Source organism: Vigna umbellata, chromosome 9 (genome assembly GCF_029865625.1).
Source record: "Vigna umbellata cultivar VRB3 chromosome 9, Vumbellata_1.0, whole genome shotgun sequence".
Classification (NCBI taxonomy): domain Eukaryota; kingdom Viridiplantae; phylum Streptophyta; class Magnoliopsida; order Fabales; family Fabaceae; genus Vigna; species Vigna umbellata.
This window is the reverse complement of record NC_142173.1, coordinates 35351716-35365168: the sequence shown is the minus strand read 5'-3', so window position 1 is coordinate 35365168 and position 13453 is coordinate 35351716. Positions and strand designations below refer to the sequence as shown.

Below are 13453 nucleotides of genomic sequence, written 5' to 3'. Positions count from 1 at the left end.
ATTATATCCGTTACCAAAGAAGTACCTCTTTGCAATTCTTTATTTATTTCTTATTGCTTTTAATTGTCCCTTTTTTTAAAGTTTCGTTTAACGATACTTTTGAGGAAACAAAAGAATTCAATAGGTTCTCTTAAAATTTAATAGGATTTTTCAAGTTTTTTTTTTCATTTCTACATTATAATAAATGTGTATATATGGAAATTAACTAAATATTAAGTGAAGGATAAAAATACAATAAAAAATTTGATATTAGTGTTTTCTACATTGAAAAGAAAAATTAAACAAAAACAAAAATCTTTCAAAACTATGATAGTAAATTTAGAATTTTATTTTGATAATATGCTATGCATTTAATAAAATATAATTTTTGAAAGTAAAACTTGAAATTTAATTGGTTAACAACACCAGCTTGATCAATATTGTAAAAAAGCTTCCATGGTTGCTTGCTTTTTTAATTCCCAAGCAAATTCATTGCGGACATTGTTCCTTGTTCTATCCTTTGTCATAGTAATCCAAACCTCATTTTTTATTAATGATACATTCACGAGAAAATGTTTATTGAATATTGAAATTATATAAAATTTTACGATCTCATTTTTATTTTTGGGGTGAACTTTTGAGATTGGTATATACGAAAACAATCATAAAAGAATGCAATTGACGCATGAGATAATTATTTACAATGACGAATTCTTTAATATTAAAATAATGAAACAACCCATCAAATTTATTGCATTCGTAATAGTTTATTGTAAAGAGCAAAACAATTGGAGAAGACGACTTTTAGGTATAACTTTTTACCAGCAGTTACACGTGGCATTATTTGGACATCCTTAAAAAAATCAATTATGGACAAGTGAATCAAGCACAGTTCGAAAACAACAAATAAATGAAAAAAAAAATAACGTGACATATAAATTTTTTATATTCATATGATATTATTTTTATTTACTTTTTACTTTTCTTTTTCTTCTGAAAAATATAAAAATTCACTAAATAAATATAAATAAGTGTCACCTTACAATTACTAAAAATTATTTTTATGATCTAGATTTAAAGCAATTCTGTATGTATTTTTTAACCGAAGACAATTTTACATGTCTTATTTGCTGTTAGGATAATTTATTTTAAAATTTTAAAGGTAATATAAGAATTTATTTCAATTTCAACAAATTTAATAATAAAGTCCACGATACAAAGTGAAAAAAAAAATGTAAAATATCACTACAACGAATTGATTAAGATTGAATGCGACTAATTTCGTTGCTTAACTTTCTAGACACGAATCCTAAAACTTTTATTATTCATTTTGAAAACATAAGAAGCATATATTAATATATAAACTATTGACATGTGAATGAAAGGGACACTTTTTTATTTTTTAAAATACAACATATAAAATAACATAAAAGGAAAAAACACTAAACAAATACAATTCCAATTTTCAGCACCTCCACTTCAAAATTCTCATCCTTTCAATGAAAGAAACACCGAATAACATAGCCACATACCACACTGCTATGACTAACTATAATTTTTCTGTGAAAAATGTGACAGTATACATTATTACTCATAAGATGGTTATAGTTTAGAACTACACTAATCTACCTTTCCAGAGTTTGAAAGGCCCTCATCAGAAGATGTTGCAAAACCTTATCTTTATTAAATTTTCTGAGACAGTGACAAGGATGTTAAAGACATGTGGAGACAATATTAGAGTTTCTGAGATGATTTAACCTACGATGTTATGTGGTGGAGTTGCATGTGGACCAGGGAGGAGGTGCACACCACCATACCATAATCTGTTTAGGTAGATTTTAGTGAGACTAACCCTACACAGAACATCACAAACATGCACAGTTAAAATGACCCCAACCAAAAAGCATGCTCAATAATAAAAATAGTAGGTTCCAAGAAGAGAAAACAGTGACAATTCAGTGAAAAAAGTGAGAAATGGATAGGGCAGTGAACACACGTCGTGATCATGGCTTCATTAATCATCTTGTTGGATTTTGGACTTTAGATTGGTTTGGTGTGTGAGAGTAATGCTTGTTATTCCCTATGAAATGGACACACAGATTAAAGAGACTAATAGTACATTACATACTTACACGCCACCCTACACAAACTCAATTTCAAAACATAACATTCATTTTTGCTGGTGTAGAGAAGTTGGCATTAATCTTGCAATAAGTTCACCCCAACTGAAATGCTGCACGCAGAATTGGACCAAAGCTGACATGTTAAGAACTGTAATTAAGTTTTCTTTAATACATTAGGTCAGAACTTGATTCAATGTCAGTTTTGTTTTCCAGTGTAAATTTAAAGTTGCATCTTAACTGTGTACAAGCATTAAAAGTGAACTGGTAGATCAGTTCTAGTAATTAGGTAACGTTTACTCAGAAAATAAATTATGTAACAGATAACTTGTGTTTGATCTTATCAAAAAAAGTTATCAGGTCACAATTATAATCCTGAAAAAGAAACATTTAAAGCATGTCATAAACGTTTCTTTTAAAAAACAAGACTGATTTCTATGACCATGAAGTAAATAGTTGTTACAAGATTTGGAATTGCTATCTATACAAAATCAGATTAACATGTCCAGTTAATGCAGAAACTGCTTATTAATTGTGGATAAATGTGGAGAAAGAGTATGCATATGAATCTGTGGTTAATGTAAAAAGTGTTACTGTATATACATAAACTGTTTGCTAAAAGTGCTATGTGAGAAATTTGTATGTAATTAATGTGGTATTTAACAATGGTAAAACATTGGTATATTAAGTGAGACCCAGAGGGTGTTGAGGAGAAGTGGGGTCAAAGGTGTGATCTTTGGAAGTGAATCTGGGAAGAAAGAGAATTAGATAGGACTCAAAGGGTGGAATTATATGAGTACCAGATTGGCAAGGTGTGAGGTGGAAAGCATCGCCAGTGCCACCACCAAAAAGATGAACAAACATTAATAAATAATAATAATAATAATAATAATAGCAACGACAATTCTTACATTATGCACATCTCTCTCTCTCTTCTTCTCATCATCTGCAGCAGTTCACCCTAACCATTTCCAACAACCGCATCTTCTTCTTTTTCTTTTCTTTCTTATATGACATGATTCGTCTCCGAAGGCAAAGCAATGATGGTAACGTCTCACCTTCCGAGACCCTTTTCTTGAAGGAAACTCTACTCCACCAAAATCTTGGCTTTTTTCGGTGAGGAAATAGGAATTAGAAGGAGAGGAATAATACTAATAATAACATAATAATAATAATTAATATATTATTATTGTGTTGTTGTTATTAAAAGTGGTGGGAAGGGAAAGAATCAAATATGACGGAAGTGCTTCAGTTGCCTTCATCGTCAAGCTGTGGTGGTCTCACACCCAATGATGGGTCGCACCCAAGTTCCCTTATTAACGCTCCCACTGTGGAAGAAGGGGTGCTGCCACAGTCCCCTTTGGATTTGGAAGCTGAAGAAGAAGAAGAGGACGAAGAAGAGAGAAAAAGGGAAAGAGAAAGGGATCAGCTTTCTATTTTGACCCTTTTGATAGCTACGTTTCGGAAGTCTCTGATTGGCTGCAGCACTACAGCTTCATCTACTTCTTCCATGGAGATTGGGTGGCCTTCCAATGTGAGGCACGTGGCTCATGTCACCTTCGATCGCTTCCATGGGTTTCTTGGTTTGCCTGTTGAATTTGAACCAGAAGTTCCCAGGAGGTCTCCCAGTGCTAGGTTTGTTCTCAAGGAAACTTGGGGCTTCTTCAAAATTTAATCTTTCATAGAAATTTGCTGTCATTGAATTGGACCTTTTTTTAAGAGGCTGGGTTCTGAAAAGAGTGTTTTGTTAGAAATCTTTATTAACGGGCTCATTTTTGGTTTCATGCCTGGAGTTTTATTAATTGAACTTGTGTGATATGGATTTTTAAAGTTGGTATCCAGTTCTTAACAGATGTGGTGAAATTTACAAGTTTATGTTTCCATATCGAGTTTTTTAGGTTATTCTGCGCTGACTGTGGTTGTATCATTGCATAGACATGGATATATCATTCCTTTGACCTTTTTCTATTTCCCCATATCAAGTCTCTGCTCTCATGATTTAGTTTTACATTGGTCTTACTTTCTAAAAGAGTTGAATGGTAGATACAATTGAAGGCTCTCTATGACATATAATTATACTTTGTTTTTTTCAGTCAGTGGTTTCTGTCATGTTATCCATATATAATTTGGTTAATTTCATACTGATAAAGTCTAAGTTGTCCGTTTTCTGAAGTGGATTTGGTTCATTGTAAAAAGTAAACGGTATAAGAAAAATGAGAGGCAGGGAAAGGCCATTTTATTTACTTGTTTGTTCATAAACAATTGATTATTTCTTGCTACTGGCACGGCAAGTAATGATAAACCCTGGTGATGTTATTTTCACATTTCAGTCAAGGGGCTGCCATTGTTGATACATAAGTACACAATGCCGAATTTGCGTTCAGTGTATGCAACCTATTTGTTTTATCAACTACTTTTCAGCGATCTTCTCCTATACCTGGCTCATTATGTGTTCGGTGTATGTATCCTTAATTCTATTATCCCCTAAACGTTGATATATTTTTTTATTTACTATCCGCAGTGCAAATGTTTTTGGAGTTTCAACAGAATCTATGCAGCTCTCTTTTGACGCCAGAGGAAATAGTGTACCTACAATACTGCTGTTAATGCAAAGACATTTGTATGCACAAGGAGGCCTGCAGGTATTTATCCTAGCTCTTAGTCCTTCCTTACCTTGTGGAGAATGTAAAGGTGTTTTGAAGAAGTGTGCTTCTTTAATAGTAATGTAATGTGAGTCACTGGATGACCAATTTCCACATTATTTTTACCATGTTTTGCTTGTGATTTTACCAGAAACCTTTTGTATAATTGTTTTTTTAATTTTAATTAGACTTGAATCTTGAAATTTAAATGTATATATCCAGGCTGAAGGAATCTTCAGAATCAATGCTGAAAACGGTCAAGAGGAGTTTGTGAGGGAAGAATTGAACAGAGGAGTTGTACCAGATGGCATTGATGTGCACTGCTTGGCAGGTCTCATAAAGGTAACTATTTTTTCCCCGTCAAGATCACAGATTTTTTTTTTCTAATTACTTTGAGATTTATTTAGAAGTAGGGTCTATGATTGTTGGATTTTGTTCTGGTCTTCTATTTGAAAGTTGTCTAGGTGAATTTAATAATATGTTGATTTTTTCCCTTTTTTGAACCAATGGGTAAGTGGTGGATGCATTCATGACATTATTTCATTAATTTTGATGTGCTTGTGTTCCTTCACAGGCTTGGTTCAGAGAACTACCTACTGGGGTATTGGACCCTCTCTCACCTGAGCAGGTAATGCAATCCCAGTCAGAAGAAGAATGTGCTCAGCTTGTGAGGCTTCTTCCTCCAACAGAAGCTGCCTTGCTAGATTGGGCAATAAACTTAATGGCAGATGTTGCTCAAATGGAAAGCTTGAACAAGATGAATGCACGTAATATTGCAATGGTTTTCGCACCAAACATGACCCAAGTAAGACTAGATCATTTTCTGTTACAAATGTAGTTTACAGTTCTATTCTTAGCCCCAATTTTTGTTATTGAATTCTTACAATACAAGTGAACCCCATCTTATTGAATGTAACTTCAGTGAGCGGAGCAAACATTTTTTGACATATAATGATACGTTTTTGTATATGTAGTAAAGTTAGCTCAATTGTCTTCAACGGAATGAATACAGAAATTGGTGAAAAAAGAATTGCAATATTAGTTTTTTCAACCTTAACAGGGGTTCAGGATATTTTTGAAGATCTGGGAAAACATTGATGTAAAAAGTCTAGTAGTTTCAGGATTTTAATTTTGAAATCGAGGCTTTGGGTAAATGTTAGTTATTACCGGAATTTATGCTATGCTGGATTATCTAATTCTAATCTAGAATAAGGTTAGCTTATTATGTTGAGTCTATAGATTGGCCACCACTGTAATCATTTTTCCTTTCCTTATTAATTATAGTTTTGAGATTTTATCTTCTTCAGAGACTATCTGACACCCTAGGCAAAGGGAGTACACTTCCGTAGAGGGCTAGAGTTGTAGCCTAGGTTCATTGTTCTAAATCATGTGCTTGTTGTGGAACTAGAGAATATTGTTTAGATGGTTGAATATTCATTCAGGATGGCGTGATATTTTCAAACCAGACCTTTTAATTCTTATGAATATTCAGAAAAAAAATTACACTTTAGTACCATGTAAATTTGGTAGTGGTTTCTTGCATTGCTAAAGTCACTGTTTTGGTGAAAGGTTATGGTTGATTTATGTTGCAACAGTGGGAATGTGTTTTTGCTCCATTAATCTTGCTTCTAGAGGTATTTTTTTTTTATGTGGTTATGATGGTCTATATTGTAATAACAGTATTTCTGTCTGGCATGTCTACTACAGATGGCAGATCCTTTGACTGCTTTAATGTATGCAGTACAAGTCATGAATTTTCTCAAGACACTGGTCGTAAAGACACTTAGGGAAAGAGAGGAGTCTATTGTAAAATCAAATCCTGGTCCAAACCTTAATTCTTTTGACGATGATGGACACCATAGCAATTCAGAAATGCTACACAAGGTTGACAGTGAAGGTGGAAATGATTGTAGTGACGATGAGGAAGATACACTATTTGTCACTGCAGAGCCATCTCAACAAAGCCCCAGTCATCTTACTGAAGATGCCTGTGAAACTGAATCCAAAAGTTTGCCGACATCTACCGAAAATTTGATTTCTGCAGGAACTAGGTTGTTGGTTGACAGTTGTCCCTGCAATCTTTTATCTCAAATTTGTTCTTTGGCAATTGGGCTTCAAGACTGTGGCCTCACCACTGGGCAGACAAAGGGGGATCCTGCAAAATTTTGCAGGAGCAAAAGCCTTCAGTTGAGTACTTATGATATAGAGAAATGTTCCAAAAAGGTGGTTGAGCTTCCGGTAGCAGGAGCTGCAGAGAAGAACCTCGGAACTGCCATCATTGGGCGATTAAATTCAAGAACAGAGTTGGCTGAAGCTTGGCGTTGAAAAGTTCTGATCCTTTTATCTTGCTTCCTGAGGGACAGGATGACAGAAGAGAAGTGGTACTCCCATAATGTTTCTGCAATTGTGATTTCTGCATAATTGCTGATGTCATGATGGAGGGCATCAGTGTTGTGAAGGCACCAACATGGGGAAGGAAAGGGAAGGGAAAGGACAAGGTGTAAAGGCCAGATCTCTATTTGTGTTTCCACGTTTGGAAATTCTCACTACTACTACTACTACTACTAGATTGGTGTTTGTGTTTTTCTGTTGTTGTTTCTTGCTGTGGTTTTTAACCATGTTTCTTTGTTCTCTGTCATTAACCATGCAGACTTTCCTAACGATTTTCTTTCCGTTGCTGAAGTATAGAATTTAACGAATTCAAAGTTGTCTGTGTGCTTTGTTCAACACATTTTTTGTATTGTCAGTTTGGATATTTAAGGAAGAGAGAAATGGTTTGAACATATGAAACATGATATAGAAATATTCATCAAAGTGTAGTAGTGTTGTTAAGAAATGAAGTCCTGTCTCGTATTCTGAATGAAGCTACTAAAAGGAGAAGAAAAATGGTGTAATAATGGAATTGTATCAGACAAAACTGACCTTTTGTTGGTTCTGCATTTTCAATTTAGTGTGTTATTGTTCTGTAGCTAAAAAAATTCACTTCAACAATGTTCTTGTCATCGCATAAACTACATCTTGAACAACAGTGGTCAGAAGCTAAGAAAGGTTTAAAATTCGCACTCTTCTTTCATTATAATTCGTAGTTATATTCGGAACACAACAAAACACAGGCGATGATATGAAAAACACGAGAAATGTGAAAATCTCATTATTCAAAATACTTCCAATTAAAACAATAAAATTAATATCTATGTATTAAGTGCAATATTGTGTAATATATTAACATAAACCTTTACATTTCTTCATATCTTGCAACATAAGGTGATATGCATAAATAAGTTATCTAGTAATTATAGAAGACAATATACCAACATGTTATTCAATATATAAAAAAATAAAATACAAAAATTAATTAAAAATAGAAATATTTTAAATACTTAATATATAAAAATTTAATTAAAATTATCTAAAATTATAAAAGACTTAAAATTTACATAAAATAAGAAACACGTATAATAAGAAGATAAAAAAAATCTAACACGATGTTTGATCACTAATAAAATAAATATGAATAAAACAATTTTTCCGGATTTCTTAAACAAATAAAATAATTTTTTAAATGACAAAGTGATTATTAAATTCATTAAAATTGATTAATCATATTTTTTAATTACTAATAAAGAATAGATATTAAAAAAAAGATGATGAAACATTGAGGCATGCCACGTTGTTACAGTGTTGAGTTGTGGCTGTGGATAACAGATAGAAAGGAAGCTCGAGAGGTTGTGCAGAGAAGAAGACATGGAAGCAGTAGCAGGTTCCCGCCATTTCTCCACTCTTTCCCTTTCTTTATCTCACAACAGAACCCTGCGTTCTTCTTCTCCCAAATCAGTCAAGCTTTCTCTTTCTTCCACCAAGGCTTCCTTATCTTCCAGAAACTGGTTCGCGGTATGTTGCTTACTGTTTAACACAAACACTTTCTGTGGTAATTAATGAACTGATTAGGGTTGTGTGGCAGAAAGAGGTATGGGGTTGGGTGAACTCCAACTCCAAGGGTGTGGCCGTGAGAAGGGACCTCGGATTGGTGGTGAAGGCTGAAATGTTTGGCCAATTGACAAGTGGCCTTGAGACTGCATGGAACAAACTCAAAGGAGAAGGTTTTCCAAATTTTACTAGAATTAAGGACTTATTACATTGTTTAGATTGTTGTTGAAATTATTTGTATGTTTGATTATGTGTGTAGAGGTTTTGTCTAAAGAGAACATTGTGGAGCCTATGCGAGATATTAGGAGAGCTCTTCTAGAAGCCGATGTAAGTTGCCTTTTCAACATGTTTTTGAGTTGTCTCAAATTCTAGGAAACTGTTTTTGAAAGTGGAAAACAAACAGGGCCTTAAGTAGATGCGTGTTGTGTTGGCAGGTTAGTCTTCCTGTTGTCCGAAGGTTTGTGCAGTCTGTCAGTGATCAGGCTGTGGGTGTTGGTGTCATTCGAGGGGTGAGACCGGATCAGCAATTGGTTAAGGTAACTCTGAACTTTGCATTTGAATTCAACTGATTTTATCTCCTTTTTCTTTTATGTTGGGCGGGGGTTGTCAAACTGCATTTGGAGTTTGTTGCATGGAATGCACCATATGACTTTTGCATTATAGCACTATTGTACTATTGCCTGTATCTTTGTATTTCGGTTTGTGTTGATAATATGTGCATATTTCACATGCAATAAAGGTGAGATTTGTATGAGATATTGTTCTATTTTTTTCTGAGTACTGAATATCTATACAAGAATAAAATGGGTGTTATGCTGATCATTGAGTTTTGCAGATTGTAAATGATGAACTTGTACAATTGATGGGTGGAGAGGTTTCTGAACTGGTTTTTGCCAAATCTGGGCCCACTGTCATTTTATTGGCTGGACTGCAAGGAGTTGGGAAGACAACCGTCTGTGCAAAGTTGGCAAATTATCTTAAGAAACAGGTGTTTTCTTCTCACTTATTCTACTTCCTTCCTTGTAGTTTGTAGTTCCTGCACCTTACTGAAAATTTGAAGCTAATCATTTCAATTTTATCTCAGGGAAAAAGTTGCATGCTGGTTGCTTGCGATGTATACAGACCTGCTGCTATTGACCAGCTTTCTATTTTGGGAAAACAGGTACTTGTTTTTTATTGCATTGAAGTTGATCCGTTGCAATTATTTGATGCATCCTTTAAATATTGCCATCAATGTCATTTTAAATTTTCAATTAAAGCTTTTGTATGGAGCCCTCAGATTCTGTTGCTACTACGACAAAACTGATAAAGAAAGTATTGCAGTGGAAGTGATGTGTTTTATTGCCTGTTATGCTTGTGTTGTTAGGGAGTGCTTTGGTATCTAGATATATTTTCTCCCAGGCATTTTCAGTGTATTTATTGATCTATATTTGGCTCTTAAAATATAGATTTTTTTAACCAACTGAATCGTACATCACAGATCTGATTAGTATTATTTCACTTATCTCATTTTCTTCTGTCATTTTATATGTAGTCATATTTATAATTAGTTGTAGCTTGTATCAGGTAGATGTTCCTGTCTACACAGCAGGTACCGATGTTAAACCTTCAGAAATTGCCAAACAAGGCTTAGAAGAGGCAAAAAAGAAGAAAATTGATGTTGTTATTGTTGATACCGCCGGTAGACTGCAGGTGATTCTCTATGGGACTGGAAATGTTCTAGCAAATAATTATTTAATTTTTTGTTTATTCTTGAATCATTTATTTTTTATTGATTACGGTTGTATTTCAATTGGACAGATTGACAAGACAATGATGGATGAGTTAAAAGAAGTTAAAAGGGCATTGAATCCAACAGAAGTGTTGCTAGTTGTGGATGCAATGACAGGGCAAGAAGCTGCAGGTATTCAGAAGTGTATTTGTACTCCTATAAATGAATGGAATTTTTTTCTACAAATAGTCCAATGAAAGAAAAAATATTTATATTTATGAAATGGTTAATAATTAATAATCATACTACTGATCTGTTTCTTTTGGCTTGTGTAGGTTATTAATTTTTATACTCCGACATTATAACAGTTCCAAAATTCTGACACTACTATTTTCTTTGTACAGCATTAGTGACTACTTTCAATGTTGAGATTGGAATAACAGGTGCCATCTTGACAAAGCTTGATGGTGATTCAAGAGGTGGAGCAGCTTTGAGTGTCAAAGAGGTTTGACTGCCTTTATCTTAGCTTTCATAAAATGTTTTTATTTTATATTTTATATTCAAACTTTGCTGCAACCTTGCAATTTGTTTATCTTAAGCAACGTTTACCATTCTATCCCATAATAATACTACAAACTCCTTCAAAGTTGGTTCCCTTAATTTACAGATGTGAATAATAGATGCTTGAGGAAAGGAAATCCTACCATCTTAGCTGTTCTTCTTTGAGTGATGTGTTGTGTCAATTACATTGACATAAGGCTAGAGATCAGAAATAACCCCACTCAATGGTGTTAAAATCCCATATTGGCAAGGAATATATCTAAAAGTACTTATAAAATTTGGCAATCATTTGGGTTAAGAATCAAAGTGTATCCAATCCTAGTTTTGGGTCTCTAATAGATGTTTAGTCTGGGAAACTTCATACTCTAAATGTTTGATCCTCAGATGAAGGTTGGGTTAAGAGCTTGGAATCCAATCCTAATTTTGGCTTACTTGTTAAGGAGATAAACTTCATGCTCCAAATGTTCAGTTCTTGGATGATGGTTGTGTTAAATCCTACATCAACTAATATGGCCAAAAGACTTTTTGTCAGACTTGGGGAGTTCTCCCTTTAAAGATAGCTTTTGGGTTTCAGACAGTGAAAGGCCCGGGTAAATGACTTAATTAAGCATTTATTCGGAAGTCATTTTGTCAAATGAGAGTTTATTTGTAAATTGGGGCTTATTTTGATAAGCTTTTCAGTGTAGGTTATCGAAATAGAGTAAAAATGGTTTATAGAAAGTTCATAAGACACTTCCATAAGCCAAAATAAGCTCTTCCAGACACCCAACTAGCCTATTTCTCTTTGATGGCTCAACCTCCCAACTTTTATGTTGTCTCTGAAATAACATAAAACAGTTTTTTTTTTTTACCCTGGTAAGTATTAACATAATAGGTCCCTGGAATGTATTTCAATTCAAGAACATAATAGCCTGAAAATGAAATGTTGACGAAGTTGTCTAAGGGTAAACAAATGTTACATTGCATCCTTGCTCTCATGTTGTGAATGTAAGTACCTAGGAAAATGTTGCAGATTTTCTCATAGAAATACACTTAGTGACCCTGCACCTTGTACTAATTACTCATGATTTATTCGAGGATCTGCCTTTGCAATATTGTCCATAAATATCTTATAGCCACATTGAATTTGGAATGGGTGGCAAATATCTAAACCTGACATATAGAACTCCTGGATTTCTGAGCCAAAATATACTAGTTATGCGTCATTTAGTTTGTGAATGGATAGAAGTTGGCATGCCCTCAATTATGGGAGGTTTTGGTATATGTAATTGATTTTTTGAAGAGACAGGTTTACATTTTGGATGAAGAAAACAGGGTGCAAAGGAATAAGCACATTTGGAACTGTGAAGTGATTAATATAACTTAGCGTTCAAAATCTCTTCCCTTCTCTCATATTTTGTTGACTTGGATTGTTCAATGATGACAGGTATCTGGAAAGCCAATTAAACTAGTAGGACGAGGGGAACGAATGGAGGATCTTGAACCTTTCTACCCTGATCGGATGGCAGGACGCATACTTGGAATGGGAGATGTTCTTTCTTTTGTAGAGAAGGCACAGGAAGTTGTAAGTCTCACTATGTTTCTATTTTTTTTTTAATTTCTACAATACAAAAATAAAGTTTTCAATATGAATTGTAATCACATCTGTTGTAGATGCGTAAAGAAGATGCTGAGGAACTGCAAAAGAAGATCATGAGTGCAAAGTTTGACTTCAATGATTTTCTAAAGCAAACTCGTACGGTTGCCAAAATGGGTTCCGTGTCTCGTGTCATTGGAATGATTCCTGGTATGGGGAAGGTATGAGATCCTGCTCATGAATTGTACTAAATATTATATTTATGACACTTTACGTACGTTATGCTCCTTGGAAATTGCAAATGATGGAGGGGAATTATCTGACCACCACTATCTCCCAATTTTGGTTTATGAGCCTTGAATTGAGCATTGCTATAATTTACATATTAATCTTGATATTTGTGGTGTTAATTTAGTAAATGCTTTAAAGCTTATATAAATCTACATGGATGCAGGTTACTCCTTCTCAGATTAGAGACGCAGAGAAGAATTTGCTGAATATGGAAGCAATGATAGAAGCAATGACCCCTGGTCCTTCCTTTCTACTGACCATAAATAAAATTTCCCATACCATTTTTATCTATGTAATTTTTTTCTTGACATGGGAGCATATTTGGTAATTAGATATGATAGAGGAAACATGCAGCATATGTTGATGACATGCATTACCTGGCTGATTTATGATACATCATCCTTTGATCATTTACTTCCACTTTTGCTACCAGTTCAATTATATCTATCAGCAATGATTGTTTTTCTGTATTTTTGACCGAGTTTCTTATACTTCATCCATTCTCCCCTAGGCTTTTAGTCAATTGGTGTTTTCCATGATGATTATGGCTTGAATGTCACAGTTTTTTTACGTGTATAGGTTTCAATGGTCATATTATTTGGCATATTCTTCTTCTTCTTTGTTATAATATATGCATTGAGAGTTC

General features: G+C 34.0%; 2 protein-coding genes across 2 annotated transcripts; both read left to right on the top strand.

Moving 5' to 3' along the window:
- Nucleotides 1-3039: 3039 nt before the first annotated feature.
- On the top strand, nt 3040-7524 carry LOC148193368 (rho GTPase-activating protein 4-like). Its single transcript, XM_088098316.1, has 5 exons — nt 3040-3734; nt 4621-4741; nt 4964-5083; nt 5316-5546; nt 6449-7524. The coding sequence occupies exons 1-5, from the start codon at nt 3334-3336 to the stop codon at nt 7064-7066; spliced, it is 1491 nt and encodes a 496-aa protein (XP_087954442.1). The 5' UTR covers nt 3040-3333; the 3' UTR covers nt 7067-7524.
- Nucleotides 7525-8406: 882 nt separating this feature from the next.
- Nucleotides 8407-13277, top strand: LOC148193367 (signal recognition particle subunit SRP54, chloroplastic-like). The gene is made up of 12 exons (XM_088098317.1): nt 8407-8632; nt 8703-8841; nt 8928-8995; nt 9103-9204; nt 9504-9656; nt 9753-9830; nt 10235-10360; nt 10469-10571; nt 10784-10884; nt 12367-12504; nt 12594-12737; nt 12971-13277. Exons 1-12 carry the CDS (start codon nt 8486-8488, stop codon nt 13133-13135), a joined length of 1464 nt encoding a protein of 487 aa, XP_087954443.1. The 5' UTR covers nt 8407-8485; the 3' UTR covers nt 13136-13277.
- Nucleotides 13278-13453: the final 176 nt, after the last annotated feature.